This window comes from Perca fluviatilis, chromosome 1 (assembly GCF_010015445.1).
Source record: "Perca fluviatilis chromosome 1, GENO_Pfluv_1.0, whole genome shotgun sequence".
Lineage (NCBI taxonomy): Eukaryota > Metazoa > Chordata > Actinopteri > Perciformes > Percidae > Perca > Perca fluviatilis.
In genome coordinates this window covers 532,050-560,012 of record NC_053112.1, presented here as the reverse complement: position 1 = coordinate 560,012, position 27,963 = coordinate 532,050, and the positions used below count along the sequence as shown (strand labels likewise).

Here is a 27,963-nt window from a genome sequence, read left to right as displayed (position 1 = left end):
GTAACATATGAATTAATTATTTTGCAGAGAGAAACTTTCATCAACAAGAAAGGAAGAGATAATAATATAAATATGACTAATAAAAAAAATAGCAATACGACGCAAGATTTGGCATTAACGAGGTAACTTCAGGTTCAACCCAGGGTTTTGTGTATCACAACTGTGGATCACTTGTTATGAAAGATATAGATTTTCAGCAGAGGTAATTACGTACAGGGCTATTTGTCGGCTTCTTGAGCCGTGTGTTGTGGTTTGAATTATGTTGTTATATAATTTATTTGCTCTCTCGATCTCTTACCACTGCCAGGGTTGCAACTAAAATAAGTCTAAAGCAGTTTATGGAAAGCACAGTGTAATTCTGGTCAGATCTTGGTCCTGACTAATGGAGAAGTGATATTAAGCGTTGTGATTTGCATGTTTACAGCGTCTGCTTTTTTTTTGCCAGCTGTCCTCCTGTTTTAGGAAGCAGTGACTCTATTGTGTTTTGCCTGTTAAACCGTGTCTGTGTTCTTCATATATAGAATTATAGTTTGCTCTTCTGATGTAAAATATGCGGCTCTGGCAGATGTGTGTGATTGTACCTGCTCTACATGAAGTGCCCTGAGAAAACTTCTGTTATGATTTGACACTATCAATAAAATAAAATTGAATTAATTTTGCATGTTGTTGTGATAATTTACTTACAGAATGTCGGCTCAATTTTCTCTCATTTGAGGCTGTATCCCCCTTTCTTCGCTTTAGGGAAGGCCAGTTTAATGGCAGGATCTCCCAGAGCACTTGTTGACTGTGGCCGGTTGGCATTCTCATTGAAGTGGAATACTGAGAGATAGAGTCTGCAACAACAACAATGCAAATTATGTAATGGGTGTGTATTTTATTACTCCAATACATTGAACAAGAAAGAGAAGTCTACACACTGTGCTAAGCTACCTGAGGAAATGGCACAGATCAAAACTTATTTTTGTAGTTTTTTAAATAATCTGGTCAGATAATATGTAGACTGTGGCTCATTTGAAATAGCAGTAATAACAAACATAAAATACTATCATGACCCATAAATACATATCATGTAGTGCATAGGACAATATATCTGTATACAGTCTCTAAGATCAATGTTATATGTCTGCCCACATTATGTACTATATCTCACTGATAAGGTTCCCATATTTGTTTCCTCTTTTTTTCCCCTCTTTCAACTGCAATGGGAATATACTGTAAGGTCCATAGATATATAATTTGGGAATAACTATTACCAGTAATCATTCAAATGATTACTTTTGACTTATCAGCTTATAAATACAAATGTAAATAAAATACAACAACAGGTAAACTAACATTTACAAAAATTCAATTTCACAAACCTCTGCTTCTGACGCAAGTCTTAGTAGTGTCCTTGGATAGTTGGGTTCCAACAGATCTTTTAGGAAGGGGGTCAGTCAGGCAGAGGTACTGGCCTGGGAAACAGGTGTAATGGCTCCCTAAGAATAAATTCAGATATGTTAGGAAATGGGAAGGAGACAGTGTGATAGTATTGCAAGTCATAAGACATTTCATTTTTCATTGTAGGCATACAACAAAAAGTGTGGTAACTCAGAGACCAGCAGCAATAGAACACAAGAAAAAAACTTATATATAATGAGGTAGAGTCCTCTATCTACTATAACATAATAATGACAAATAAAGGCACTTGGATGAGGCAAATAACACTAAACAGTGGCAGTGCAAACAGTGCAGTATAAGAAGGTATTTAACAAGTTAGATGCAATACAGATATGTGAATATAATAAATAATAGGTAACTACCTAGGTTAATCACATGTAGATCTTATAACATATATTGCAATATATACTGTGTAACCTCATCTGTCTGTCAAGGAAGACAGAAGGGAGAGAGAAAGGAAAATCAAAAGGGTTGGCAAGCAGGGGACGCATTGCACAGAATCGGTCATGTATATCAATAAGGTAATCATTTATTTATATTGTTTATAACATAGTATTAGTGTACTTTCTTGCCAGATTCCCCCGCCAAGAAAATACTGTTTATCAGACGCTGCAAATGGCGAGCCGCGGCGCGTCCTGTCTCACAGCAGGGTGGAGCAAAAAAGCTGCTGGCGCCTCCAGGGGAATTCGGGGCGCTTTTGCCCCTAAAAAAACGGACTTGAACCCGGCGAGAGCACCAACACCGATAGTATTATATAGTGAGATATATAGTTATAATGTGCACAGTCACCAAAATCCATCCACCTGTCAGCGACATCTTTTTCTTTTGGAAGGCAGTGCAGTGATGCATTTCATACTCCCACCCTGGAATGATGCATTTCTCATGGCCGGTTTTCTGGGAAGACATGACTCCCGCATCTTCTCGGATTCTTTGGTTGGTTATCCGGTTTCTACGTAGCAAATACATGAAATTCTAACTGGCCCGTTTAGCTGGGAGGCGGTCTAGTTCTGTGGGGGGTGGACAAATGGCGGCAGTGAGCGATTTCACATTTTCACAGCTTTTACTTTACACCCCCGAGCCTATATGACACACAGAATCCCATAAAAACCCATTTTCACCATATGGGACCTTTAAATGACTGTGGTACATAACCTGTTAATAGAGACATACTGATCATATCTAGTAGTGAAGTGTTAACCACGGGTAATGCTTCTTTGAGTGGCCTCGTTGGGATGGGGTCTAAGAGACACGTAGATGGCTTAGCTAAAGATACCTTTACCATTAATTGTTGAAGGCTTATAGGATAAAAGCAGTCTAAGTATATGTCAGGACTAGTCGTTCTTTCTAGCAGTCTGTCATTTAAAGGTGACCCATTAGAAGTTGAGGGCAAAAGGTGATGGATTTTTTCTCTAATTGTTATAATTTTATCATTAAAGAAGCTCATGAAGTCGTCACTACTCAGAGCTAGAGGAATAGATGGCTCAGTAGAGCTGTGGCTATCTGTCAGCCTGGCTACAGTGCTGAAAAGAAACCTTGGGTTGTTCTTGTTTTCTTCTATTAGTGATGAGTAATAGTCTGATCTGGTATTTCTGAGGGCCTTCCTATAGGTTTTCAGACTGTCATGCCAATCCAAACGAGATTCTTCCAGTTTGGTGGAACGCCATTTACTTTCAAGTTTTCGCGAGATTTGCTTTAATTTACGAGTTTGGGAGTTATACCAAGGTGCTAGTTTCCTTTGCTTCATCGTCTTCTTTTTGAGGGGAGCAACAGAGTCTAAAGTTGTCCGTAGGCAGGCCGTAGCACCATCGACACAGTTGTCAATTTGAGAGGGACTAAAGTTTACATAAAGGTCCTCCGTTGTATTAAAGCACGGTAATGAGTTTAGTGCTGTTGGAATATATTCCTTAAATTTAGCTATAGCACTGTCAGATAGGCATCTAGTGTAGAAGCTTTTATCTAATTTTGGTTTGTCGTGTATAAAAGTACGAAAAGTTATTGCAAAGTTATAAAAGTTTCGGTAATAAAGGATTTTGTGGGAATACTAATACATCTTCAATTCTGATGTCATATGCCAGCACAAGGTCGAGGGTGTGATTAAAACAGTGCGTTGCCTCATGAACACTCTGACTGAAACCAATAGAATCTAGTAGTGAGTTGATAGCAGTACTAAGGCTATCACTGTCAACGTCCACATGGATATTAAAATCACCTACAATAAGTACTTTGTCTGATTTAAGTACTACAGATGATAAAAACTCTGAGAATTCCGATAAAAATTCAGAATATGGACCTGGTGCTCGGTAGACAACAACAAATATAATTGGCTGTACTGATTTCCATGTTGGATGTTGAAGATTAAGAACAAGGCTTTCAAAAGAGTTATAATTTAGTTTAGGTTTAGGATTAATTAACAGGCTTGAATCAAATATGGCTGCAACTCCCCCTCCTCGGCCTGAGCCTCTAGGAATTTGAGTATTAATATGACTGGAGTTAATATGACTTAATATGAGGAGTGGCTTCATTTAGACTAACATATTCTTCATGGCCCAGCCAGGTTTCAGTAAGACAAAATAGATCAATTTGATTATCGGATATCAATTTGTTTACTAGTACTGCTTTAGAAGACAGAGATCTGATATTTAATAGTCCACATCTAATTGTCCTATCCTGTTCTATCATTGCAGTGGTAGTTTTAATTCCAATTAGGTTGTTAAGTATTGCCCCTTTCTTACCTTTGATCTAACTGATCTGAGTCGAGGAACAGACACCGTCTCATTTTTTGGGACTGGCTGTGGCTGACGTGAACTAGATACTAAATTGACTATGTTTGCAGAGGGGCAGAGTTTTTACCACCTTCATTCCTATAGGGACTGAAGAATGGGAAGAGTTTCTCAATGAAGGAGCAGCCAGTAAAGGAGGAGATAAGAGCTGCAGCATCTACGTCATAAAAGGAGACCAGAACCTCCTCATAATCCACAAACACCCCCACCTTCTGAGGAGGAGACTTCAGAGAGAGGAGTCCACGAGGGTCAGCAAGAGCTTTGTACTCATTTCTCTTTCTCAACCATATTGTCCATTAGAGAGACGTCACACACATCTGCAAGTTTGCTTCAAATCATACAACAAATATAATATGTATCATCAACAAGACAATCAGAATATCAAGAAATAAAATCTGTACTTATACATTAACTATAGGTCTGTTAACACATTGAATATGTAACATTGGGAGGTTAAAAATATCATCAAACATAAAGAGAGTTACTTCCTGTTGCTCTTGTGTTGTATGTAAAGTGTTTTGCTGGATTCATTCATTCATCCACACAGTTTACATGAATGAAGATTGTAAATAAAGGTTTTTTAAACATCTGCCTCTGTGGCAGCAATATAGTATTTTATATTGTAATAGCAGTGATATAATGTGTAAAATAAGAATGTTTTCGATACGTTACTATAGTTCTGACCTGTTTCTGTCATGACTGCAGCATCTTGAGCCTGTTTTTCCTGTGTTTTGCTTTTGCTCTAACCTGAAGTCTGTTTGTCCTGAGTTTCCTGAACACATCCCTGCTGATTCTACAACTACACACACCTGCTGTTATCTGCAATCTGCACCCCCGGTCCTGATTATCACCTCTGCACCATATAAGCCGTGACCAGACATCCATTCCCTGCCGGGTCATTAGCGTAACCAGTATGTTTAGCTCTCGTATCGAACTTCAAGTTTTGGAAAGTCTTTTTGCCGTCTTGTCTTTTTGCCTGTCGCTGATCTGCTGCCTGTTCCTCTGTCTGCAGTTCATCACCTGGATTGTCCCTCACACCTGCCTGGCTGTCAACGTCACAGTGGCATTCTTGGATCTGCACAAAGCCTCCAGCCTTCCTGCTCCACCCACTGCCAACCATCTGGACTTACCCGCTTCAATATTCATATTCCAAATAAATACTCACCTTGTTATTCCAACTTACATTCTTCTGGTCTGCTTTTGGGTTCCAGCACTGGACAAATCGTGACAGTTTCTGTTATTTAGTCTACCCTCTAGGGTTGGGTACCGAACCCGGTACTTTTACCATTACCGACCGAATCACATTGGTACTACGAGTATTGGTTCACGTAAAATCAAACGGTGTAAACTACGTGGGCTCTGCAGTTTGGTTGAAGTCCCAGAGAGTCACGGCGATGCCGATAAAGTAGTTTCAATTGTGGTTACAGTTTTTCAAAACTTCATGCTGATACCTTTCACTGTGATATGATATTAATGGTGAGCCAAAAGTGGTCGCGGTGCTGTTTTACACTTCCTGTAAGACAAGCAGGCACAACAGTGGTTTCTGTGCCCTGGGGACTGACTGACAGGCTGAGGTTTGAAGGCAAGCAACAAGAGCAACAACAACTTTCAGCAACAAGGCAATTCAAAGAGCTTTACATGAAACATTATAGAGCAGTTAAAAACGGTCATGATGAAAATAAAAGGTTAGAAAAAGGTAAAAAGGTTAGACGTACGGCAGCGGTAGGGCCAATCATCCAAGGAGTATATATCTACTACAGCGCGAAGGGCAAAAGTGAGGCTGAAGGAGTTTCAAAGAAGCGGAATCTGATTTCTAGAATACCGACATTTTCATAATCACAAATCAATCTCTCAGTCTTCACTCATTCATTGTCTAGGTAGAGCGGCACATGTAGATTGCGTTATAACGTTGGACTTTAAGGATGGAGGTGATTTCTACACCTCTCAACCCTTGCATAGGGTCCTCCTTTTTTTGGAGATCCATCCCTAGGCCCTCCAACGGGGTCATGGTGGGACAGAGAATTTACCCACCGAATGGAAGTCACAGGTATCGTTCAGCTCGTATTGTTTTTGAAGTTATTGTTCTTAGTTAGTTCATGTTTGTTTGTGGGGTTTACTTTTACTATGTTCATCAAACATGAGTGGCTTGGGTGAACTTAAAATTGTTTCGTTAAACGTAAATGGTCTTGGCAATCCAGTTAAGAGAAGTAGGTTACTAACTAAACTTAAAAGGTGTAAAGCACAGGTGATCTTCCTCCAAGAAACTCACTTGCCAAAAGAAGAGCATGATAAATTTAAATAGTTTGGATACAGAAATTCTTTCTCTAGTGCTTATAAAAATAGCAGAAGGAGAGGAGTGATCACCCTTGTGTCTAATTCTGTTAACTTTGATTTGATGGAAGAAGACTGTGATAAGGACGGTAGATTCGTCTTTGTTAAAGGTAGGATTGACAATTCAATTGTTTTTCTAGTGAACGTATACGCACCTCCAGAAGGTGATCGGAAGCTTTTCACTTTTTCACCAATTACTATTTGATAAGATTACTTCCAACAGTGAGGGAGTTTTGATTTGTGGAGGTGACTGGAACTCTGTTCTAAACCACACTAAGGATTCAACCAGCAAAAAAACATATATTAGTAATAAATCAAAAGATCTCAAAAAACTAATAAAGGAGGCGGATCTGTTCGATGTTTGGAGAGCTTTCCACCCACTAGAAAGAGACTATACTCACTATTCAGCAGCTCATAAGGTCCACTCTCGGATTGATTTTTTTCTGATGAATACTATTGATCGGCATTGCGTCAGAGACTGTAGCGTAGGAATAGCAGATATTTCAGATCACAATGCTATCCATTTGACCATTCATTTAAGTAATCTAATTAGAAAAACAACATGGAGGATGAATGTCAGCATCATCAATAATGATAAGGTGGTGCAAGAATTGAGAAAAGAAATTCAAGACTGTATTTCTGATAACAAGGATGATCAAATAGGATCAATAATTTTATGGGATACTGTAAAAGCTGTTATGCGAGGCAAATTGATATCAAGAACAGCACATATGCATAAAATGAAAAGACTGACTCAGGCCAAATTAGAAGAACGACTGAGAGAACAAGAAAAAAAACTGCATTCAGATAAAAGTGTATCGCTGGCTGAAAGTATAAAAGACTTAAGAAATCAACTGTCAGATTTAGCAAAAGAAGAGATTGAAAAGAAAATGAGATTTATAAAACAAACCTTTTATGAATCAGGCCCGAAGGCGACAAAAATATTGGCAAGACGTCTTAGATCTCAACAAATGAGAAATTCAATTAATAAAATTAGAGATCACTCAACTGGAGAGTTAAATTATGACCCAGGGAAAATTAAAGATATCTTTCAATCCTATTATAAAACCTTGTATGACCAATACGTTCAAGTAGACGATAACGAAATCCAGGATTTTTTGACAAATTTAGATCTCCCCTCCATAGGATCTACCCAGAACGAGATGCTATCTAGACCTATCACTAAAGTAGAACTTGATAAGGCAATAAGTAGATAGAAGCAATAAAAGCCCAGGAAGTGACGGTTTTCCCAATGAATGGTATAAAGTATTCCGAGATGACTTGACACCTTTACTGTTGGACTCATTTAATTATACTTTAAAATATGCAAAGTACCCCCCTTCATGGAGGGAGGCTATTATCTCAGTCATATTAAAAGAGGGGAAGAATTGTGACCATTGTGAATCATATCGCCCAATTTCCAACCTAAATGTTGATTATAAAAATTTTACCTCTATTATAGCTAAAAGATTAGAGTCTTTCCTTCCTGATTTAATAGACGAGGATCAGACAGGATTTATTAAAGGGCGCCAAGCCCTAGACAACATACGACGTTCCTTACATATAATTAGTGAAGTTAAAAAACAAAATATTCCGACAGTCTTGGTAAGCCTTGATGCCGAAAAGGCTTTTGATAGTCAGTTGGAACTATCTATTTGCGGTTTTGAAAAGACTGGAATTCAACGACTCTAATATTAAGTGTATACAAGCCTTATATCATAAGCCGTTGGCGAGAATTAAATTAAACGGCGACCTGACTGATAACTTTGAGCTCTTCAGAGGAACCAGGCAGGGCTACTGTTTAAGCCCCTCCCTCTTTGCCCTGTTTATTGAGCCTCTGGCCCAGTATTTGCGACAAATATCAGAGCTCAAAGGAGTAATGGTGTCCAATGAAGAACAAAGAATAAGTCTCTTCGCAGATGACGTAATAGTATATCTTCAAAATCCTGACCAAACATTCCCCAAACTTCTAAACATCTTAAAAGACTTTGGAGAAAAATCAGGCTACAAATTAAATATTACTAAGACTCAAGTCCTCTGTATTAATTACAGTCAAGGTGATCAAATTAGGGGAAAACACAAACTCAAATGGGACTCAGAACAAATTAAATATTTAGGGATTTATTTGACACGAGATCTTTGTACATTATACGAGGCGAATTATAGTAAAATAAATGAGGTAATACAGAGGGACCTGACAAAATGGACAAACCTAGTTTTAGATTTTAATTCCAGGATTGAGGTGATAAAGATGAATCTGTTACCCCGATTGTTATACTTATTTATATCTCTACCAGTTGTAATACCCGACTCTCAGTTTGCTAAATGGGATAAGCAAGTGAGTAGATTTGTATGGAAAGGGGCAAAACCAAGGATTAGATTTAAAACGCTTCAGTTGGAGAAATTGAAAGGGGGTTCTCCCTTCCAAATCTCAAAGATTATTTTACAGCTGCCCAATTGAGGTACATTATCTATTGGTGCTCACCTAAGTATTATTCCAAATGGAAACAAATTGAAATTAACTATATCCCAACGTCTCTACCTCAATCAAGACTGGGTGATAAAACTAGTATACAGTTGAAAGAGGGGAGTCCCATAGTCGAAACAACCATCAAGCTCTGGTGGGACACTGTGAAAAAATACAAATTCGATGGTGATTGTAAATTCTTGATATGGCCTTCTTTCTCTCCTGATTTAAGAAGTGGACAATTGGACAGCACATTTAGAAAGTGGATTGGAAAGGAAATCACTGCAGTGTGTATGCTAACCAAGGGTTTGGTGTTTAAGACATTTGAGGAAGTAAAGAGGGAATTTGGCCTGAACAACTCTGACTTGTTTAGGTACCTCCAGTTGCGGCACTTTTATGATTTAGAGATAAGGTCTCATCTGTCACCGGAGGGCTGCGAACTGGTAGAATTGGTGTCGGGAGCATACCAAAAATTACCCTCAAAAATTGTATCTAGACTGTATAAATGTCTGCAAAACTGTAACGGTACTGATTCACTGTATATAAAACAAAAGTGGGAATCTGAACTACAAATCAAGGTGTCAGAGGATGATTGGCATTCCATTTGTTTATTTCAACACACTTCCACCAGCTCAAGACAGTGGAGAGAATTTGGCTGGAAAAACATTATTAGATTTTTCATTACACCCCGTATCAAAAGTAAGCAACTTAAGACCCCCCAGCACTCTGTGGCAGTATGAATGCCAGTCATTCTCATGTATTTTGGACTTGTCCCAAAGTCAGACCCTTCTGGGAAATCATAGCGACTGTAATAAGGGTTGTCTTGGGTTATGTGTTTCCCACTGACTTCCAATCTATGTACCTTGGTTTACTTTCCAATTCAGTTATACGAACTGAGGACATGTATGTAGGATTCTCGTAGGGTACAGATTTGATCATTGGCAAATTATCAAAGATGTTTTATCAATATTAATAAAGTTATGAATATGGTTATTAATAACTTTATCAAATCGACAAACAATCAAAACGGGGCACCACCCTGCAAGTCAGGGACCAATAATCAAACTGTGGAACAGTCTCATTTCTGTGGTAATCCTTTAAAAAGGAAATAAAGGAAGGGGTGAATCCAAGCACGGACCTGATCGACCAGCAATTATTACAACAAATACACAAATAATCACAAGCAACTGCTAATTAAGTATAATAAGATTTATTAACGTCACAATTATCAGTAGCTAATCAATAATCCTTCAATAATAAACTTATATATCTTTTACCATATCACAACCAAAACGAAGCAAAAACAAAGCAGCATGTGTCATGGACACGTCTGTTGTGTGTGTGTGTGTGTGTGTGTGTGTGTGTGTGTGTGTGTGTGTGTGTGTGTGTGTGTGTGTGTGTGTGTGTGTGTGTGTGTGTGAGCGCGAAGGAGGTGGGGCGGTGTCAAAATGTAATTCTAACACCTAAAACAACTCCAAAAATGGCTACTCCTGTGAGCTGCACAAAACTATAAAACTAAGAGGGCGGTGTGTGGTGCTGGGGCGGAGGAGGGGCTGAAGAAGCCGAGGGGTTGCTAGGCAACGTGCAAGCTTCCCGGTATGGTAGCTAGTTCCTGTGTTAGCTCTGCAGTACGTACTAGCAGATTCCCGACGTGTGAAGCTAGCCTACAGCGTTAGCTCGGGAGCTACGCGGCTAGCCTGTGTCGTGTGTGTGGGTGTGTGTGTTAGTAAGAGGAGAAAGAGAAGAAGAGTAAAGAAAAGAGGCCCTTTGATCTTAATTATCGATAATGACCCAGTTCCCCTCAGCCACTCCGGTCTGGGCTAACATGTAGTTAGGACAAACTGAGACTTTTGGTTTTGCTGAGGAAAACGTCACTATAACCACTCCAGTAGCTAACAGCTGATTTTCGCGATTCTATCGCAGAAAGTAACTAAACTCCATGAAAGGAGTGACTTAGCAGGCAGTGCTTACGGTTTTAAACCAGCTACTTAACACAACATAAACCAACGGTATAATTGATCGATTATACATTCACAGAACAGATTAATAATCACATATGGACCAGTACATGATTAAATCAGATCACATTAATGGCAACAATGGTAGCGAACCCTTTGCTCATTAATAAACACACTACTTATCTCTGCCCAGACGTAAGCCTTCTTACGGGTGTGTTCAGTCCGTTTGTTTCTGTCCATAGATTTCCACAGAAATGAAACAGAACGAATCCCTTGGTGCTCGTCAGCAGCCACGGAGAAACTCCCCTCCAAAAAGGCAGCAAGGGGAAGAGTTTGGTCGACTTTGAGAAGAAAAACGTTGTTTCCTTCTCACTGCAGTTATGAAAAACACTGGTGCGTTTTTCATAGGATCCTCCGAAATTAAATCCACTTTCTCCAGAAAATAGAAGTTGAGCACAAGCGCTTGCGCGTCTCCTGTCAGCAACGTGAGTTGCAAGTGAAGACAACAGGATTTTGGGTGATCAGGCTTATTTATAGGTCAAGACTGCATGCTGTGTTTATGGTCCCGCTGAACCAATAGGAAGACTCAAAACTCTTGATAGGGTGAAGACTACAATCTTGTAGTCCTTTGACTTCCTGCCAGTTGTGAGGCGTTTCCCTTCTGGCTGGCACTTTCGCATAGAGGTGTGAATTAACCAGGCTTTGGGGTTTACATACAGGCCAAGATTCCTTTGTCTTGGCCACATGTCCCCTTGTCTCTGAGCACATGTGTGTCTTGTATCCAGAGGTCAGTTTAATCTGAGGCCTTTTGGTTAAAATCAGATTTAACACCACTGATGGTTCCAACATGTATCTCTACAAAGTTATGTTGTTGGCCAGCAAAAAGACTATTACAAGGAACTGGCTGAAGAGTCTCACTTTAACATTGTCACAATGGACAGAGATAATGGAAGAAATCTATACAATGGAAGAAATCACTCGTTTTATAAGGCTGAAATCAGCTAATTTTGAACAGAGATGGAAGAAATGGATAATCTATAAGTCCCAAGTGTGAAAGGGAATCTTTGTAACATAATGCCCCGCTGTTCTGTTATGTTTGTTATAATTTGAAAATTGAATAAATAAAGAGTTTAAAAAAAAGAAAAAAAAAGAAAAGAAAGGGAAAGTACCAAAAAAGTACCATTGGGTAACTGAACTGAATTCCAGGTACCGGTATCGGTAGTGGTATTGGTTCAGATGCGAAAGGTACCCAACCCTAGGGTGGGGGCATATCAAAGGGTGGGGTCTGGATGTCCAAGTTCAGGTATCGCAATCAGAACATCTGTAGTTTTTACACTACTGTGTGAGTTTGGTACATCTGGTGATCTATCCAGAGAAAGGGGGTCAAAGACGTGTCGGTGGGGGCAGAGGCTGGAGCCCATTGGACAAGGCGAGGTGCTATAGCTGCTAAAACTAAAACTAAACTGTCACTAAAGCAAAGCATTATTTGTTTTCATGTATTCATCAGAGCATTCACAAAAATCACCCAAAATCAGGCGAGTAGAATCAGCTGTTTACACTCAAAAAAAGTTTGAGAAGTGGCGCCTGGGTAGCTCACCTGGTAGAGGGCGCGCCCATATACAGACGTTAACTCCTCGACGCAGCAGCCGCGGGTTAGACTCCAACCTGTGGTCCTTTGCTGCATGTCATTCCCCCTGTATCTCTCCCCTTTCATGTTTTAAGCTGTCCCATAAATAAAGGCCTAAAATGCCCAAAAATTATCTATAGAAAAAATAAAAAGGTTGAAAAGCTTTAGCGTATGTTTCTGTCTTTCCTGGTTTTGGGCCTCTTAGTGCTAACTGTACGTACACACCGCCGCCGACTTGAGCTTCTAAAGATACCGGAAGTCATTCATTTTCAATGGAAGCTGGCTTCTCTCAGCTGAAACTCTGGCTTTCACCACAGACACGTACAGTTTGGTCAGTTCTTGTCCAGACACATTTTCTATTTTTCTTTTTCCTACTTTTATAAATTGACATTTTGGCCCGACCCACAATAAAATTCAACAGTTGCCACTTCTTTGCATTTTGTTTTCTGTAGCCAGCACCAAAAATAAAAGCTGTCTCTGTAAAAACCTCCCCACAGTCTAAAAACACAGTTTCAGTCTGTGACAGTCCAGGTAACAGTGAATAATGGTCTCAGGGTGTAGAAAGAAAGGACACATGGAGGACACGATTGGATTAATCTTAGACAGAAAGGGATTCACTGTCAGAGCCCCGTGGAGGATCCTCCACTGCAGGTCTCCAGACCTCTTGTTCAGTGGAGGCTTGTACAAGACTCTCCACACCGGTTTCCTGTCTTTTGGCAGTCTTTCCTTCCACACCATGTCCTTCCTCTCACTCAGCTTTTTCCTTTGAGTGGCCAGAACACAGTTTTTATACCAACCTTTTCCAGTTTGCATATGAAAATCAGCAACAGTGTGTAGCGTATGTTGTGCTAGTGAGTCAGTGTGGTTAATTAAAAAAACAATGTCTGGAAAAGGGTCTCCGGAAACGGGGATTTCTGTCCCATTAAAATAGTCCCGCAGCATCTCTGTTTCTCCACTGCCCGGTCTTTTAATCCACTGGTTCAGAATGTTTCTGGTGTGGGGGGCCGACCTCAGGCCCAGCAGAGAGGCCACTGCCTCTGTGTTCTGGAAACCAGGATCTGCAGTCTCCACGATCCCCTCAACTTTGTCACTCCAGCTCTCGTTAGCCTCTCAGTGAGTCCAGGTCTGGTGCCATCTTGGAGATCCAGCCGGGCCCCCCACACCAGAGGCTCATCCAGGAGCCAGAACAGAGATGCTGTAGGTTTTAGTCTGGTCCATTTAAAGAGTTTCCATGCTTTAAAAAGTCCTTCATAAAAAGGAGGCAAGTTACACAAAGAGATAAAACCACAGTCCACTAAAAACAACGAAGCATCAAGACTCAGACCTGCAACCCCCCTTAAAATGGTGCTGGCTACTGGCCTCCAGACGACATATCATTTTCATATAAAAACCTCTGTATGAACTGTAGCCTAAAAGCAGCTGTCTGGCTCTCCAAGTCTACCAAACCCTGCCCTCCCTCCTCCTTTGGCAGGTATAAAACACATTGAGGAACCCAGCGTAACATGTCCCAAAAAAAACTTTAAAATGATTGACTGTATTGTTTTTCAAAGACCAGAGAGAGCCCCCTCTCCATACATTTTAACTTGTGCCAGAGGCTGGATGCTACCAAATTATTGATGATTAGCACCCTGCCTATGTAGGACATGTGGTGAAGCAGCCACCTCCATTTACCTAACTTCCCCTCCACTTTTTCAACTACTGCTTCCTAGTTCATGGCTGTGGTTCTTGGATCCCCCAGGTACTTTAAGCCCCCCACCACCCCTCTTCCAGGTCAACCCACCAGCAAGCTGATGGAGGCCCCCATCTCCCCATTGCCAGGGCTTCACTCTTGGCCCAGTTGACTTTGGCAGCAGACATTCTCTGAAACGTCTTAACAATACGTCCTAAACTAACAACCTCTTGTTGGTTTTTTGTAAAAACTATGACGTCGTCTGCGTAGGCCGATACAGTAAACCGTGTATTAAAACCAGGTAAAAACAGGCCGTTGATACAAGAGCGGACATTGTGCAAATGGATTCAATGGACAAAGCATACTACATACCTGACATGGAGCAGCCTTGTCTTATCCCCCTGGTTACCTTGACAGGTTTACACAAAATCACCATTAATCTTCAGCACACTCTCAACGTTCTCGTACATTACCTCTGTCTTGGTGATGAAACCAGGGCTGAGGCCGAACCTCTCCAGAACTTTCCACAGGTAACGGTGCTCAACCCGGTCAAACGCCTTTTCCTGGTCCGATGAAACCAGACCAGTGTCTAAACCCAATGAACCAGAGACGGTCAAAATATCCCGAATTAATGACACATTGTCAACAATGCACACAGTAGGTTTGGGTCTTGTGGATGACCCAGTCCAACACCTGCTTCAACCTGGAGGCCAGGACTTTGGACAGCAGCTTATAGTCCGAACACAGCAGAGAGACCGGCCTCCAGTTCTTTATGTCCAGTACGTCCCCTTTCTTAGGGAGGAGAGTTAACACTGCCCTCCTGCAACTCTGAGGAAGTGAGCAGACATCGAAACTTTCCGTAAAAACATCTAAAATGTCTGTTCTCATTTCCTTCCAGAAAGTTTTGTAGAACTCCAGGGGGAGACCATCAATTCCAGGGGCCTTTCCCCCCTGCATGCTCTGAATACCTCTTCCTCAGTCAAGGGCCCCTCCAGCTCCTCATTATCGTCCCCAGAAACTGTGGGTAGGTCTCTGCAGAACACAGTGAAAGCCTCGTCTTCTTCTGTGTACTCTGTACTGTACAGGTCTGAGTAGAAGTCCACGGCTCTCTCTCGTATCTGTGAAGCTGTGGTTAGTTGCTGTCCTCCTGCTGATCGCAGAGCGTGGATCATTCTGCTCTGTCCATTCTTCTTCTCCAGACGGAATAAAAACTTGGTCGGAGAGTCCATTAGAGCAGCGCTCTGGAAACGGGACTGGATCAGCGCGCCCCCTGTGCTTTCAAGCCCAGCAGGTCTGCCATGGCGGCTTTTTTGGACTTGAGGTACGGTGGCCGACAGGGGCAAACGCCCTGCAACTTCAGAAAACACATGCAAATAGACAAAACACAAGCAAATTAAGAAAACAACTTCATTAATTTGACAACACATGTGCAGCATTCAGCAAACATGCTGCAAATACACACAACACAACCAAATATATAAACGCGTCTTCAAAAAAGCATGCAGAACCCTAGCCTCGTGACAGCGTCCTCATCTGGCGAGCTCCAGCTTTCTACTCCCAGATCAGTCTGGCATCTTGAGATAGAGAAAATTTGGAGCCGTTCGCCAAACGATCGACCAATCAGCGTTGGTTTTGAGGCGGGTTTAGGTGTGACCCATCAAGAAGCGACTGTTCAGTCTAAACAACGTGGCGGCTTCCACGGAGGAGATGAGCGTAGCTATCGCAACAAGTTTTATCTGAATTAGAAAGTATTCCTTCATTGAAAGAAGAGCAAAAAACAGCACTGGAGGCTTTTCTTGGAGGAAAAGATGTTTCTGCTCTTCTCCCGACTGGTTTCGGCAAGAGTTTGATCTGATTGGTTGATTTGGTCCGTCTATCACCAACATAGGTGGTGATAGACAGATGGTTTATCCAATCAGCTAACCAGGATTTTCGCCCCTTCCCAAAAGTTCTCCAACGGAAAGTTCCCAGATGGATATGCCGAGCAAATGCGAAGCGATCCATCTGGTCCACTATGGTTATCTCTAGATCGTTCATAGACTTGGTATTGTCTCGAGAAACATTGAGAGTGTACTGTTGACAAAGCTGCTTGATGTCAGCCTTACCAAAATCCCACCACTGCCTCAGTGAACTCAAATCTTTTTTCTGTCTCTAAAACCCTTCCAAACAAAAAATAAAAACATCCCTAAAATGTGCATCTAAAAGCAAAGCACTTAACACTTAAAATGCCAATATGCAGATCTGGGTTTTATATTGGCAATATAAACATCACAATACACACATGAATGATCTGAAAAACCAACAGGCAACCCTTTAAAAACATTAAAATGGTGCTTAAAACAATAAAACCTGTCTAATCTAGCCATAGTTAACTGATTGTCTCTGCTGTGCATGGCGTTCTCTCCATACATCTGATGTACTGTGTGTCTCCATCAGCTGCTGCATGGCTCTTTTAGAAGCAGCATGTGGTTCACTATGGTTCCTGTCCAGTTCAGCATCATGTGTACAGTTAAAATCTCCTCCTAAAAATAAAATCTCCTCTGGTTCACACTCACTTAAAACCATACTGAGCTCATCTAAAAAAGTTTGGAGCGTATATATTTATAAAAACCAGATTAAAAACTTCATACTGGGCTCTGACTACTAAAAATCTGCCCTTTACTCTTTCTTCTACAGTGTTGGTAGAACGTTTTTAGCAAAAAGGAGTGCTACTCCTCCGCTGATGCTGCTAAGATGACTTAAAACCACCTCCCCATCCCATTCCCTCCTCCAGTCTGTCCCGTTTATAGTGTCGCTGTGCGTTTCTTGCAACATTGCTATATTTACTCCTTTAAGCTTTAAAAACTCAAAAAGGCAAGCCCTCTTCCTCACATCTGTACCACCATTTATATTCAAAGTGGACATTTTAAAATTACTCATAAGGTCAATGTGAGGAGAGACACACACAAAAAAAAAACGACACAAAAATGAAGACAGACAGCAGACAAACATTTCCCCATTATCTTCATCATTTAAAAACTCAAGTTTGATCGTCAGAACCAGTTTCTTTAATCGGTAGAGTGAAGTCTCCCCCACCTCTAAGATTCATCTGAGCTCTTACTGAGATCAACAACACACTTTTGTTTACAAAATAGTCTTCAAGTTTTACATTTTTGTTGTTTTCTGTTTTCTGGAGGAACTTTCTTATTTGTTGATACAGCTCTTCCTGCACCGACCCAACAGAGACCTGGGAGTCAGTGAAAGGCTGACTGACTGCAGCACAGTCCTCTTCCTCCTCTTCTTCCTCCATCTCCTCTTTTCCTTCCTCCTCCACCTCTTCTACCTCCTCCTCCTCCTCTTCCTCCTCCTCTCTCACTGCCACTTTTTGGCCTGAGATCCACTGTTCTTTTCCTTTTTTCTTTTCCTTGCTAACATTTTTAGAACATTGCCATTTTCACTCAAAACAACCTCGTCATTTCTCACTGCGTCAACTGCTGCGACTGCAGGGCAGCAGTTAGCTCAGCTTCAGCTGATTGGTCGATCTCACCTGTCTGTTCCCTACACACACCCTCACCTGATTATTTTTCTTTTTCTTCACCCACCACACTTTCCCCTGCTTCACACACACCTCCATTACCCTTCCCTCCCAATTCATTTACACAAACACCCGGTGTATCTACAGTACTCACCCCCGTGCGTCTGGTCGGACACGGCATCGCCACGCCCCTGTGCAGCGCGCGGAGTGGACATCGGCTGCTCAGAAGCGGCAGCCGGCACCGGAGCAGCATCCCCCCAGGATGGTGGGGGGTCCGCCACCCTGGCAATGGGAGGCGCCCCCTTCTCGGCACCAGCATCGCTGCACTGTTTCAGACTTTTCAATGTAACACGCATGGTGTGACTGCGAGGCGTGGTGAGGGTAAACAGTAGTGCTCTGGTGCTACGTTACGGTGAAGATGTATAGGATAGGATGTATATTGAAAGTTCCGAAATTTAAGCTGCAGAACTAGTAGAACATGATGACACAGAAGAACTCGTGCCAAAAAGAGGAGCCGTGTCTGTTGTTTGGAGAATTTTTGGTTTTAAAAAAATCATGCCAACTGTACTCGTCATCCTAACATTACTCTGCCGTGCTAACATTAAGATCTGTCACCTCAAGCATGCAGCGGAGCGACATAATGGACCTTTTTCACAGCAGACATGTTGACTTGTCATAATAGGAAAAGCACAGCTGAAACTGATAACCTTAATAATGGCTCAGTTCCATCAAGTGTCCCAGTAAGATATTTCAGTGAGTCAGCATGCACAATACCAGGACCTCTCCTAAGTGGAATGCAGCCATCAGTAATGGTTTAATACCAGGACCTCTCCTAAGTGGAATGCAGCCATCAGTAATGGTTTAATACCAGGACCTCTCCTAAGTGGAATGCAGCCATCAGTAATGGTTTAATACCAGGACCTCTCCTAAGTGGAATGCAGCCATCATTAATGGTTTAATACCAGGGTCTCTCCTAAGTGGAATGCAGCCATCAGTAATGGTTTAATACCAGGACCTCTCCTAAGTGGAATGCAGCCATCAGTAATGGTTTTGAATACACCTGTGTTTTTCCTACTATGACATCTCAAAATGTCTGCCGTGAATAAGGTCTATGAACGCAATACCAATCCACCTACAGTCCCACTACAGACCATTGAGAAAGATGGGTTCAGAGCAATGATTAAAACACTGGAGTCAAGATGTCTTTAAATATGCATTTAATAGTCAACAGATCAGGGATATTGATGAGGTATTTTCAAAGTATTTTTTTCCACAAACTAACAGCTGTGAAAGTTGTGAATAGATGTCTGAGACATATTACAGGTGGTTTGATGTCAATATATTCAGAAATGAGAAACCTATTGAATTGATAACCTTTAAATATACATGTTATACACAAAGGTCACTTATGAGGATGCTGAGGGATTTGCTAAAGACTTTTTCACAAACTAACAGCTGTGAAAGTTATGAAAGATGTCTGAGACATATTATAGGTGGGGAAAAAAAGGGGAAATTCTCTGTGCTTCTGCAGACCACAACAATCCAGTGCAACCAAGGCAGGACACAACAGCATAAATTAGCAAAATATTGCCGGTGCAACACAGATGTCTTCTACTTGATGGTTTTATTTCTTAAGGTGCATAACAGTGACTAACGTTTCGATTTAAGGTTACATCTTCATCAGAGTCCTGATCAGGACTTCAATTAGTTCAATTAGACTTCAATTAGTTTAATCGATAACAAATTAACGTAATCGACAAAATTCTTAATGATCAATTATCGATTGTCGATTAATCATGCCCATCACTAGTCAATACATTCATAAATGAGCATCCTATTAAATTGATAATCTTTTAATATACATTTTATAGACAATAGTTCACTGATGAGGATGCTAAGGCATTTTCTAAAGACTTTTTCACAAACAGCTGTGAAAGTCATGACAAGATGTCTGAGAATTATTACACGTGGTTTGATGTCAATACATTCATGAATGAGAAACCTATTAAAATAATAATCTTTAAATATGCATTTAATAGCCAACAGATCACTGATAATGATAAGGTATTTTCAAAGTATTTTTTCACAAACTAACAGCTATGAAGGTTGTGAGAGGATGTCTGAAAATTATTACAGGTGGTTTGATGTCAATACATTCATGAATGAGAAACCTATTAAAATAATAATCTTTATGCATTTAATAGACAATAGGTCACTGATGAGGATGCTATGGGATTTGCTAAAGACGTTTTCAATAACTAAAAAATGTGAAAGTTGTGAGAGTATGTCTGAAACATTCTATTTTAAAAGTTTCTTTCTACTAACTTACAAGTGTGAAATGTTTAAGGGCTGTAACTTTATTTCTGACAGATATTCAGTTATTTGGGCTCTAAACTGTGTCGTCATTTTTGGTGATTATAAGTTAACTAAAACTGTGAAATGTCTAAATAAGCTCTCCAACATACCCTAAAACTGGGGGAAATCAAAGTATTGACACAGAGCTATTGAAGGTAATATCCACGAAAACCGACGAATGTCAAACATTAAACTAACTTCACCAAAATCCTGACAACTGACAAAAAAAGTGGGCTACTGTGGACAAACAGTCATCTATTGTTACCAATTTCACATGAAAGGAAAAGAGGGACTTGGTGCCTGAGCTGAAGTTTAGTGTCCATCCTATTGTTGAAAGTGTAAATATGATCAGCTGTAACGTTACTTACCACCGGGGGGGTTTTGGCGGAGACTCTGAGCGGTCTGCACTGTGGTGTGTTCAGGTACACAACCAGATGCTGGACAGCTGCACGTCCTCTTTAAACATTAAAGTTGTGTTCCTGTTGGGAGTCCAAAGCGAGCTAAACTCTGTCGGACCAGTTCTATCTCCACAGCAACAACAACAGCCCGCCTAGCACGAGGAGAGAACACGGGGGGGGGGTGCCCCACGTGTATTTGCGTTTCCTAGGATGGCGACGGCATGTCCCGTCCTATTCTGCCTTACTCCGCTCTGATTGGCTTACCACTGCATTCTTTCCACAACCCAAACCAATCACACTCCTCATGCCTTAACGTAACCAATCCGACCAACGAAGGCAACGTGTACTAGCCAGTCAAAGGCATTTGGGGCGGGACATAACATCACTATCCTAGGACACACACACACACACACACACACACACACACACACACACACACACACACACACACACACACACCAGCTAACATTTGGTTTTCAAAATCCGGGAGATTTGTGAGGCGGGTTGGGTGTACTGTTAAGTGTAGTGTAAGTTATAAGTGTGTTATTTACATTGCAATATAAATGAAAACATAACTTAATTTATTAATATTTATTAATATTTTTTATTTATAATTTGATGACAACAAACATCACAGAAACACTGCACTGCAGTTTTTAACACTGGTACAAACACATTTAACACATTTAATCAATAACTGTCTCTCTTTGGTAAAGATCAGTAGCCTATGTTTTGTAAACATGAATAGGATAGGAGAGAGCAAAGAGTGCTGTTTCTGTAACTGTCTTTTTACACTGCCCTTATGTGCCTCTTCTATGCAATGGTGTCGCTGTGTTTTAATGTGCTGGGTGATGTCAATTTCCCCGCCATTCGCTACAGTGAAATCAATGCGACACACCTTACAAAAAGCGTGGAGGTTGTCGATATGACTAGGTAAGATGCATGTCAATTATTGCACCCAACATGTTGAAATTTACAGCTGAATTTCGATTTCTTCGCGGGAACACCGCCTTCACCTGCCATCTTTATCGGCTCGCTTTCGGGTCTGAACTTTCCGTGAAGCTTATGCAGAGATCAACTGCGCAACTGGGTTATAGGTTGCCAGGTTGAGGTGACAAACGGGTTGAACATTTTATAGGTGTGGATTGTGTGAACAGGATGTGTTTCATACAAGATCTGGCAACTGGTCAACATTAGACAAACATCCATCCATCCATCTTCGTCCGCTTATCTGGTGTCGGGTCGCGGGGGGAGCAACTCAAGCAGGGGACCCCAAACTTCCCTTTCCCGAGCCACATTAACCAGTTCCGACTGGGGGATCCCGAGGCGTTCCCAGGCTAGGTTGGAGATATAATCCCTCTACCTAGTCCTGGGTCTTCCCCGAGGCCTCCTCCCAGGTGGACGTGCCTGGAACACCTCCCTAGGGAGGCGCCCAGGGGGCATCCTTACCAGATGCCCGAACCACCTCAACTGGCTCCTTTCGACGCAAAGGAGCAGCGGCTCTACTCCGAGCTCCTCACGGATGACTGAGCTTCTCACCCTATCTCTAAGGGAGACGCAAGCCACCCTCCTGAGGAAACCCATTTCGGCTGCTTGTACCCTTGACAAACATATTGGTCCCATTATTTATAAAGAAGTTTGGGCCATGCAAATTACGGGAGGTTCCCGGGAGAAATAACAAACAAGGAGGGGTCCGGGAGATAAGGCTAAAAAACGGGAGAAACCCAAGAAAAACGGGAGTGTTGGCAGGTATGACACACACACACACACACACACACACACACACACACACACACATTTTTTGTACAAAATCGACATGGCAACAATAATATTCTTACATAGCATTTGCCAAGTGGCACAACGGCATTGTAATCAAAGATAGACATTATAAAACAGGATTAAGAATGAATTACAAAGAAAGTGCTTTTGGTAAATCATTTCTGAACAGAATTATAATATCAAAGACACACAAACACACGCACACCAATAACTCAACGGTGCATCTCCCCTAATGATATTATGAATGATTAAACTTAAACCCATATTATAAGGTATTCTCAGTTTATAATTGTCCCTAAATATTATTCTATAAATCTGTCAAATGCATGCAGACTGACTGAGAAACTAAGACAAAACCTCTTCTTTTAATACCCTCCCCCCCCCTCCTAAATAATAATAATAATAATAATAATAATAATAATAATAATAATAATAATAATAAAAAAAAAAAAAGAAGAAGAAGAAGAAGAAGAAAAGAAGAAGAAGAAGAAGATATAGGCCTATACAAGTATATTTTAACCCTCATGTTGTCCTCTGGTCAAATTTGACCCATTTTCCATTTGGTGATGAATTAAACAAACAACTTTGCGTCTTTTTGAATCAACAGGCTGCAGAAATGTTGCGAGATTGGTCTGTTCAAGAAATTTTGTGTGTTTTTGTCTGTGAAAACGCAATCTTTATCTAGCAACAGTGCTTGTAGCACTAACCCTACATCAGCACTTGTGTTGTGTCAGTGTGTAAAGTCTGATTTCTGGTTGGATGGAGGCTCAACGCAGAGCTTTCTCCGTAGCCGATGTCAGGGACCTGAAGGTTATACCTGGGTGTTGGTGTGTGGGTCGACGTTTTTTGTGTGTGTGTGTGTGTGTGTGTGTGTGTGTGTGTGTGTGTGTGTGTGTGTGTTAATGTGTCCTATTCCTAGAAGATCATAAATCATAGATGATAATAATCTTAAATAAATCAACAATAACGGAACATTTGTTTGCATTTCTTTCTGTTTTCTAACAACTGGATTGTAGATATCTGAAACTGGAGTTCTTCCTAGTAAGAATTCTATTGCAGTATTCTAGAATGTTGATCCTGGATCAGAAGCATTTAAATACAATCTGCAATAAATATCCAGTCTAGCTATTAAATGTTAAGACAACTTTCCACATAGTACCAGACATAAGGGATCAACATCAAAGGAGGAAGATCTTCAGATTGGTTTTAGCTTTTAGAAAATAAAGTCAAAATGTTGACAATTTTCAACATCATCCTCGACATTTAGACTTAAGTATCCATTATTAAATTTTTTTTTTAACGTTATTCCTAAAATATATGAATATGTATATTTGTTCCCTCGATTTAAAATAAATGAAAATCTCAAATGAGATCAGTGATTAGTTTACTCTGACAGGAGAGATGATCAGAGGGGCAGAGTTTTTACCATGGTCATTGTCACAGGTACCAAAGTATGGGAAGAGTTTCTCAGTGAATGAGCAGTCAGTAAAGGAGCAGAGAAAAGATGCAGAATCTACGTTGTAAAAGGAGACCAGACCCTCCTCATAATCCACAAACACCCCCACCTTCTGAGGAGGAGACTTCAGAGAGAGAGGGACTGGAGGGGAATCAAGAGCTGCATACTCATTTCCATTTCTCAACCATATTATCCAGTAACCATCCTCAGGGCTCAGTGTGATGATTCCCTTCCTGTTGATCGACTCTCTGGCCACTCCTAAATCCCATTCAGTTTTACCTTTAACTTGAACCTCAAAGTAAAATCTGCCTGAAGAGAAACTCTGCTTTCCTAAAACATTAGCACACTTAGAAAATCTCTCTGGGTTGTCTGGGAGATTCTTCCATACATCACCATGGTTCACTTGTTTCCCATCATCAGACAAGATGAGAATAGGATGTGCTGTATCAGGATCAAGAGTCACATCTACTGCATACTGCTGGACCCTCTTCAGCTCACCCTCAGGCAGCTGCTTCTTCATTTCTTTGAGCGTCTCCTCCAGCTGAACCACAGCTTTCACCACAGTCCCCTCATATGATGATGGACGGACGCCGACCTCTGTCCATTCCTTGGTGGGGGGAGGTTGTTGGATGTTTAGGGACTGGAAACTCTGGAGAAGATTGAGGTGGTCTTCAGAGTGTGAGAGCTGCTCCACCTCAGTGCTTCTCTTCATCAGCTCAGAGATTTCCTGTTCCAGCTCTTTGATGAAAGCTTCGGCCTGTTTTTCTGTTGTTTTCTGCTTCTCTTTGATCGTGTTGATGAGCTCATTCAGGCCTCTCTCAACAGACTCCTTCAGACAAGTGAAGACCTGAACACCTTCTGCTATCTCTCTGTCTGCATCTTCCTCACTGAGGTCGACTGAGTGTTTGACCTCCTGAATCTTCAGTCGCCTCTTCTGGATCATCTGCTGAATTTCAGCCCTTTTCTTCCCCAGCTCGGCCTTCTTTCCTTCATATTCCTCTTTCAGAGGAACAACATCATGCTTCTTGTGGTCTAAAACAGTGCAGAGCATGCAGACACATGTCTGGTCGGTCTTACAGAATAGCTCCAGAGGTTTTTTGTGCTTTGTACACATCCTGCCTTCCAGGTTCTTCACAGGGTCGATCAGCTGATGTCTTTTCAGACATGAAGCTGTCACATGAGGCACCAGGTGAGTCTCACAGTAGGAGACCAGACACACCAGGCAGGACTTCAGGGCTTTCAGTTTGGTTCCAGTGCAGACGTCACAGGGAATTTCTCCTGGTTTGGACACTTGTTGCTCTGAGCTGCTGCTGGCTTTCTGTTGAGCTGACCGTCTGAACTGAACAACCATCGCAGAAAATAAAGTGTTGACCTTCAAATCAGGTCTTGTGGTAAAACCCTCCTTACACACGGGACAAAGGCACCTATTACTAGTATTCCAGTGTTCAGTGATGCAGTTTTTGCAGAAGTTGTGTCCACATGGTGTGCTGACAGGATCAGTGAACACATCCAGACAGATGGAGCACAGAGACTGATCTTCAGATGCCAGATAGTTTGCAGCAGCCATATCTACACAGTGTGAAATAAAAGAAAACATTTTATTGAAATTACAGTTTTAACTAGAACTGTAAGCAGTTATTACGGAGTCCAAGTCGCCCTCGATGACCTAGGGAGCGTGCGAAAGCAGGACCCAAAGCGGGACCCAAAGCGTAACGATGGGGATGCAAATGTCAAGAAATATCAAGAGGTGTGAGACGCAAGGTATGTGGTACATTGCTGTTGCAAATATCCCATTAACATTGATTAAGGGCCAAAACTTGTCTACCTTGACTATAGCGCCAAATTTGGTACAGATTCTCATTGCGGCATGGCAAACAAGCATCACAAGTTTCGTGTTGATAGCAATTACTACGGAAGAGAAATTGCAATCGCAAATGTCCCATTTGGATGCATTGAGTTATCGGTCAAAACACAAACATTGATTATAGCGCCCCCTAAAGGTCGATTTCCGCCACAGTTCGTACAGACCATTGTAGTGGGATTAATCTCAAGTTTGTTGCTGATAGCATTTAATTTGGCTGAAATATCCTGGTTTACTGGGATGGGGTTCGATTCCCTGTGGTGTCCTGCTGATTGTTTTTGCATTTACATGAAAGCACCTATTACTTTCAGTCAATTAATTCTCTCTGACAATTGCCACAAACTTCAATAAACTGTCTACATATAAACTATTTACAACATAACATGTAACATGTAAGCAATGGAAAACAACATAATATACTATTTAACCTGCCATAATGATGAACTATTTCTATTATATATAATTTCATATATGTCTGCCTGCCAGGTTATTATGATGTTGACAGAGATTCTTCAAAATGGCTTTCACTGTGTGCACCTGTGTGCACCTCTCACCACTGACCCTATGCCTATGCGATTACAGTACACATTTTCTATACGTTCTATATACATCTGACACACTGAAAAAAAGATCAGACTATTGGATAGTCATCGTGGACAGCAAAATCGAAACGTAACAGCGGAGAGGTAAACGACAGGAAATATCAAGAAGTGGGAGCCACAAGTTCTATGATACATTGCTATTACAAATATCGCATTAACATTGATTGAGTAAAAATGCCTAAAATGGTCTACGTTGACTATAGTGCCCCCTAATAACTGATCTTCGCCAAATTTGGTACAGAGCCTCAAAGAAACATGCCAAACATGCAACACTATTTTCGTGTTGAAAGCAATTACTACAACAGAAAAATTGCAAACGCAAATGTGGCATTTACATGAATTGAGGTATAAACCAAAGCACATAAACGTTGATTATAGCACCCCCTAAAGGCCAATCTTCGCGAAATTTGGTAGAGAGCATCAGAGCAACATGCTTAAAAATAACTGAAAGTTTCATGTTGATAGCAATTACTACAGCAGAGAAATTGCAATCGAAAGTGTCCCATTTGCATGCATTGTGTTATCGGTCAAAACAAAAACGTTGATTATGGCACCCCCTAATGGTCAATTCTCGCCAAAATTCATAAACACCATTGCAGTGGGATGTTGAATTATAATCCCAAATTTGTTGCTGATAGCATTTAAAAGTTGGTGTTTTCATACTTAGCTACACAAATTTGTTCGTGCGTAATATGCACAATTTTGATCCTATAAAAATTCTTTTGATAACTTTTATCAGGTCAGTCTGAAAATGCTATGTACCAAGTTTCGTGCAGATCGGTCGAACGCTCTAGTAGTATTAGCTCGAGTTTGTCAAAGTAGGTTTTCGATAAATCGTGATTTGTCACAGAAATGGGCGTGGCATATATCATGAGATTCAGCTGAATTCAGGGAACGTGTGGATATGTGTAGTTTTAATGTGTGATGTACGGTTTGGGAGTTATAAGGCCAAACGTGTATCTCTGCTATAGCGCCACCCAGTGGTGAATTGTTTTGCGCCTGAGGTCCATGCAGGGTTCTGGACCAGTCCTGAAAATAGCACCCCCCACCTTCTACGGTTTAGGCTGTAGCATGAGTTTTAGTCGGGGAATAATAATCTTTGCGAAAACAATAGGGTTCCACAGCCCTGCTTTGTGAACCGCGTAGCTTTGCTACCGAAGTTCTTACAGCCTCGGGCTTGGACCCCTAATTACAGCAGCAAGCAGAGGTGAATGGGCCCTCGCACATTCAAGTCGGGGATACTGATGGAGCGCTGGTCAACGTGGCTGTGTATTTCCAGGATAATCAGACACTGTGCGCATGAGTTAGACATTGTTTTGCGTGGAGTGTGTGGCACTGAAAAAGACCAGTTCTGTACATTTTGTACCACTTCCTGTGGCAATAGAGAACATACACTAATGAAAGGTCATGTTGCTGTATACTATGTGCAGACAACACCATGTAAATTTCATGTTAATCTGATGATCTGTGTCACATACAACTAACTTCCTGTTGTCAGTAGGTGGCACTATGACTATGACTTAATATAGGCATGTAGATGTCCTCAGAAATTTAGGGCAGATTGGACAGTCAATTACAACAGCTTCCTGTGTTATGGTGAAATATGGAAATTGCCTCATCCCAACCCTGATGTGTGTTTAGGAGCGCTATGGATACCGCTGGCCAAGCCCGACCTCAATCCCTACACAACTTTGTAATTTTCGCCAGTTCTGTATTGCAATCTTCA

The 27,963-nt window shown here is 41.2% G+C and overlaps 1 protein-coding gene across 4 annotated transcripts in view; it reads right to left on the bottom strand.

Annotated features, from left to right (window-relative positions):
* Positions 1-4,169: 4,169 nt before the first annotated feature.
* The window catches only part of LOC120566458 (E3 ubiquitin-protein ligase TRIM21-like), a 69,218-nt gene continuing 45,424 nt past the window's right edge, over positions 4,170-27,963 (bottom strand). For 3 of the 4 annotated variants that reach the window (XM_039812956.1, XM_039812940.1, XM_039812948.1), the window contains exon 2: positions 22,822-25,343. In XM_039812956.1, the coding sequence (XP_039668890.1) occupies positions 23,698-25,341 (1,644 nt within the window). In that variant the 5' untranslated portion in view covers positions 25,342-25,343 and the 3' untranslated portion in view covers positions 22,822-23,697. Of the gene's footprint in view, positions 4,424-22,821; positions 25,344-27,963 lie in introns of those variants that run through there. The other variant, XM_039812964.1, reaches the window with a different exon arrangement.